At 39.4% G+C, this 6223-nt stretch overlaps 1 protein-coding gene across 1 annotated transcript in view; it reads left to right on the top strand.

Annotated features, from left to right (window-relative positions):
• The window catches only part of ADAMTS5 (ADAM metallopeptidase with thrombospondin type 1 motif, 5), a 79377-nt gene that overhangs the window by 23134 nt on the left and 50020 nt on the right, over positions 1-6223 (top strand). Inside the window, exon 2 of the mRNA XM_006872478.1 lies at positions 5760-5892. Coding sequence (XP_006872540.1) covers positions 5760-5892 — 133 coding nt within the window. The remainder of the gene's footprint in view (positions 1-5759; positions 5893-6223) is intronic.

Raw genomic sequence — 6223 nt, 5'->3', positions numbered from 1 at the left:
GTTTTCTAGTTCCAAATCTTTGCATATTTTATTATAGTACCTGGTTTTATCTTCTTGAGCTGATCTTTGAAATTTTCTGTTCAGTTCTTTGACCTCTTCAATTCTTCCATTTGCTTTAGCTCGTCTACACTGGAGAACAAGTTTCAGATTCTCCTCTGACATCCATTTTGACCCTTTCCTTCTTTCTTGTCTTCTTAATGACTTTTTGCTCTCTTCATGTATGATGATCTTGATGTCATCGCACAACTTTTCTGGTCTTCGGTCTTTAGTGTTTAATGCATCATCTATGAATAGCAGACAAAATTCCATGAATAGCAGAGAAACATTGTCTAATGCACTATAGTCATCCTAATAAAATGTTCAAAGTCTGTGTGTCCAAAGTCTTGCCATTCTCCTTTTTAAGAAGTGTTCTGACTGTACTTCTTCCAAGACAGATTTGTTTGTTCTTCTGGAATCATCGTATACATCAAGATTTTTGACAGCACCATAATTACAATCCATCAGTTCTTCTTTGGTCTTCTTTACTGATTGTCCAGTTTTGGAAGGGCTACAGGGTTATTGAAAATAACATGCCTTGTGTTAGGCACACCTTAGTTCTCAAATTGACATCTTTCCTGCAAAAGAACTCTTTAAAGTGCAGTACTTAAGTGCTCAACTGTTAACTGAAGGATCGACAACTCAAACCCACCATCAGATTTAGGTGAGAGAAAGATGTGGTATTCTGCTTTCATAGAGTGTAACCTAGGAAATCCTATGGGGCAATATTTCCCTGTTCTACAGGGTTATGAGTTGGAATTGACTTGACAATCATGGGTTATTAATTTTTGTTGAGTCACTACTATATATAAGTCATATAGTGTGCTTGTTAGGGACAGAAAAGTGACAGTTACACTGTTGTTACTGCTGTTGCTAGGTACCATCATGTCTATGTCAAATAGAACAAAATATTGCCCAGTCCTGAGCCATCTTTACAATTGTTGTACTTAACCCCCTTGCTTTTGCCATTTTCTCTTTTTGGTGGCTGTCCATTTTACCAAGCACAATGTCCTTCTTCAGGGACTGGTCCATCTTGATAACATGTCCAAAGTATGAGAGACGAAGTCTTGCTTTCCTGGCTTCTAAGGAGCATTCTGGCTGCATTTCTTTGTTTGGTCTTCTGGTAGTCCATGGATACTTTTAAAAATTCTTCTCCAATATCATAATTCAAATCTATCTATTCTTTCACTGTCTTCCTTATTCATTGTTCAATTTTCACATGCTATTCAAAACCATGGCTTGTGTCAGGTGCTCCTTAGTCCTCAAACTCATATCTTTGCTCTTTAACAGTTTGAAGAGGTCTTTTGCAGCAGATTTGCCTAATGTAATACGTTATTTGATTTCTTGACTTTTGCTTCCATGACTGCTGAATGTGGTGTCAAGCAAATTGAAGTATGTAACAACTTCAATCTTTTCTCCATTGATCATGATGTTATTTCTTGGTCTAGTTGTGAGGATTTTTGTTTTCTTTATATTGAGGTGCAATCCATACTTGAGACTGTGGTCTTTAACCTTCACTAGTAAAAATTTAAAATCGTCTTCACTTTCAGCAAGCAAGATTGCATTATCTACATATTGAAGGATAATGAGTTTCCTTCAATACTGATAACTTGTTCTTTTTCTTATAATCCAGTTTCTTGGATTATTTGATCAGCATACAGATTGATAAGTATGGTGAAAGGATACAACTCTAGCACATATCTTTCCAGATTTTAAAACATTCAGTATCCCATTTTTCTGCTTAAAAGACTGCCTCTGGGTCTATGTACATGTTCTTCATGAGCACAAATAGGTGTTCTAGATTACATATTCTTCACAATATTATCCATACTTTGTCATGATCCACACCATCCAAAGCTTTTGCATAGTCAGTAAAACACGTATTAACATCTTTCTAGGTATTTTCTGGTTTCAGACAAGATACAGCTGGCATCAGCAATGATATTTCTAGCTACAAGTCCTCTTTTGAATCTGACTTGAATTTCTAGCAGTTCCCTGTTCATGTCCTGTTGTAAATTATCTTCAGCAAAATTTTACTTACATGTGAAATTAATAATATGGTTCACTTCTCTTTGGAGTGGGCACACATATGGATCTCTTTCAATTGGTTGGGCAGGTAGCTGTCTTCTAAATATCTTGACATACATGAGTGAGCACCTCCAGTACTGCATTCAGTTTGTTGAAATATTTCTATTTGCATTCCATCAATTGCAGAGCGGGGTGCCTCTAGGCACTTAATTTGGGGAACAAGGCTTGCTGACCCATGGTGAAGTGGTATGCTCTGTGGGTATCTATTAATAGCTCCAACAGAGCTATGAAACATTGCCCAGACAGAGACCTGTCTCTGGGCATGACTGGATTTTGTTTCTGGGCAAAGGCTGCCCCTTTGGTCTAGTACTCCAATTGTTCTAAGAAGTAACTGCACTACTTTATTAACTGTTATTGTGTTAAGGTTCCATTGTGATGGTCATTGTGTATTTTGAGTGCTTTCAACCCTAAGCTTACCTTTAGCACTATTTTTTTTTTTCTTTTTCTTTTTTTCTGTCAGCATTATACTGGGCAGTGTTCTGTTGTGGTCCATAAAGTGTTCATTGGTTAATTTTGGAAGTAAATAAGCAGGCCTTTACAAGTATTTTGTATTAGTCTGGAAGCACCAATGAAATCTGCCACCATGCTGACACAGCTGGTATTTCAGATATCAGTGGCATAATTTCCACTATAGCAACAATAAGTTGTGATAATTCAACAAATTCATAGATGGTGTGGTGTAATGAATTATTTAATGTTTTGTCTAGCCTTAGTCTTTGAAATGCCCACCTAACATCTCCTGGGTGATATCAAGTGGGAGACTATACTGATAGCATGACATGATTCAGCTATGGATGTTAGCAGAGTTCGTTGTAATTGTTAAAACTTGAAACTCTAGCATGAGTGTGAAATAAACTATCTCAGAAACAGAAGGGGGTACCTCACTACCATCAAGAAAAAAGAACCAAGACTGGAATGTGTCCTTTGGGCGCCAAGAACCTTTTGTACTGAACCTCCTCAGCACATGGACAGAAAGCTGGTACTGGAGGGTTTAGCAGAGCACCAGCAGCAGCAGAAACAAGAATCTGAGTACAAGACATAGCAGTGGGCTTCCAACTTCATGGAGCAAGTAAAGCTGAGTCACTTTGGCCAGGAAGCTTGCTTGTAGAGTGGGTGCCTCCAGGTACTTAAGTGAAGGAGCTAGAGTCCAGTTACTTCAGACTGTGACTTATAGTGAAATTGTGTGCCCTATGGGCGTTTATCAGCAGCTGACTGCAACAACTGTGCTCTTACCATTTTCTGATCCTGTATTGTAGCCTATTAACTTCCCTAATCAACTCCACAACTGTCAGTGTGGTATATGGATTCTTTGTGGCTATTACAATGAATTATTATACCCAGCATAAGAAGTAGAGAGGGTCATGGGGAGAATGGTTGGTACTGTTTTTTGCATATGGAAATAAATATGCAAAATCAATGCTGATTAAAATTAAAACTGCAGTAAAATAATTCATTCTAATGCCCATTAATGTTCAAATAGCATTTGAGGTACAGAATTTACAATTCTGTCATATCAAAAAGCTTGGCTTATATTTTCTTCTTTTGCTTCGTATCTTAAAAGTCGTGTTTGTATCCCTTTCCTCTGCATCAAACATTTTTAACCATCTAAAGAGTGTTATTATGTTCCCTTCTGAGAATCTTATAGAAGCTGTAAAAAAAATGATACCAATAGTGTTTCCCACAACACTTTCTACTCAGCTGGGCTCAATAATTCGTTGCAGTTTCCACTCAGAACACAGGCACCATACTCACACTTAAGTGGTTTAATAGGGAAGCTAACAGGTTTCAATTCAGAGTAAAAAATGCCAAGGACAGCCTCTACTCCATCATGGCCAGAGACAGGTCTCTGTCTGGGCAATGTTTCATAGCTCTTTTGGGGCTGTTAGTAGATGCTCCACAGAGCACACCACTTCACCATGGGTCAGCAAGCCTAGTTCCCCAAATTAGGTGCCTGGAGGCACCCCACTCTGCAAGCAAGCCTCCTGCCCAAAGTCATTCAAGTTCACTTGCTCCCTGAGCTGGAAGCCCACTACTCTGTGTCATATAATGGCTTTTGGTTCTGCTGCCGCTTCTCCTCTGTCACTTCTCTGGTGTCTCAGCTTTCTGTTCATAGATTGGTGGTGGTGGTTATGTGCCTTGGAGTCGGTTTTGTACCGGGTTACCGAATCTGTAAATCTTTACAGGAGCAGAAAGCCTCAACTTTCTCGCATGAAACAGCTGATAGTTTTTAACTGATGATCTTGCGGTTTGCAGCCCGATTCGTAACCACCTGGTAGCGTAGTGGTTATGAATCGGGCTGTGAACTTCAGGGTCAGCAGTTCGAAACTACCAGCGGTTCCGTGGGAGAAAGATGAGGCTTTCTGCTCCCGTCAAGATTTACAGCCTCGGAAACCCTGTTTCAGGGTCGCTATGAGTCAGAACCGACTCCACGGCACATTACAACAACAACAACAACGCTACAGAAACCTTGGAATCCAAATGATGTCCTCCACTCCTGGCTCTTCTTTGATTGTAGTGAGACCCCCCTTCTGCTTATGAGATGGCTCATTTTATACCCAGAAGGATAGCAAAATTAACCCATCACAAATAGTGCTGTTAGCAATCACTCTCAGCTCTTTCGTATAATCCATCAGCATTTTCTCTGATCTTTTACCCAAACCCAGTGGGAAACGTTGTTTTAGTGGGAGTTTGCAAAAAGTCCTGGTATGGCATTGTGGGATAATGCACTGGACTGCAGTGTTATTTGAACCACAAGGTTGGTGGTTCAAACTCACCAGCTGCTCCTCAGAAACCCCATGCAGGGTCAATATGAGTCATGAACTGAATCAATGACCTTTAACAACAACAACAATCTCTAGAGGAGACATTAAGTAATTCACTGCACTGCAGATGCTATAAAACTTTTCACCAGCAAAAAGGCATACACTTAGCATACAAACAATATGTGGCATATAATTATCGAGATCTCAAAAAAACTCACAAAAATAATGTTGAAAGACACTACAATAAATGACATGGGTAAGAATCCTTAAATTTCTGAAGATATAAATTAGACATGCTCTTTAAAAAAAAAATTCCTGTTAAGTTACGATTGAATTTGGAAATTAAGAGATGTCTTTTCAAGGAATTATGTTTGTGTATTAACATATAATCTCTAATCCAACTTATTGATAAATTTGTACTCTGCTATAAATATGTGCTTGCAGTTTGCTCCTGTGATGAAAAATCACTTATCAGACCAGGGGTCTGGTAAATTCAGCATGAATTTAGGTCATAATATTAGGTCTTTCCTAAACAGGGCCATATGTGAAAGTGATCTATGACAGATGTGTCTGCATATATGCATTAGAGCTTTGTTAATGTTGCCACTGCTATTGCAATGAGCAAGCTACAATCCTATGGCGTTTTTTTCTCCCCCAATATAATCAATTCCCATTACCCTTCTGTGCTTCTGGGCCCCAGAGTAGGTTGGAAAATCCATGCCTTAAGATTATCTTTAGACCATTTTCAGAGACGTACAGGTAATATCATAAACATATCCCAGTCTTGTCATTTGGGGTGAGGAAGTGATTCTACATGGTGGCTCCTTTTGGATGTAAATTGATTTTAATGATTTCTTTCTTTCTCCTGGGCAGGATTTATGTGGGCATCATTCATGTGACACCCTGGGAATGGCAGACGTTGGGACCATATGTTCTCCAGAGCGCAGCTGTGCTGTGATTGAAGACGATGGCCTCCACGCAGCTTTCACTGTGGCTCACGAAATTGGTATGCAGCGCCTTTTCTCTTCCCTCGCCAAATCAAACACTTGTAACAGCTGCAGCAGGAACCAAAACACTTGGCAATTAATTCCAGATTTCTCCTGGTTCAGATGTACCATTGGGGATTAAATGTGTTTATATTTGTACTAATAATAGAGAGAGAAGGCAAAGCAGACACCCAGTCCATGTTTCCTTTCTGACAGTGTCATTTAAGAGCTTAAGAGAACTTCACTACTGCTTCTGTCTGTTAAAGCATCCCTAAATGACTCTTGGAGTCCTGGTGTGGTGTTGTGAGTTAATGTGCCAGACTGCAAAGCCGTTTGAACTGCAAGGTCAGC

The sequence above is a fragment of the Chrysochloris asiatica genome, unplaced genomic scaffold (assembly GCF_000296735.1).
Source record: "Chrysochloris asiatica unplaced genomic scaffold, ChrAsi1.0 scaffold00199, whole genome shotgun sequence".
NCBI classification, from domain to species: Eukaryota; Metazoa; Chordata; class Mammalia; order Afrosoricida; family Chrysochloridae; genus Chrysochloris; species Chrysochloris asiatica.
This window is presented reverse-complemented; position numbering and strand designations above follow the sequence as displayed.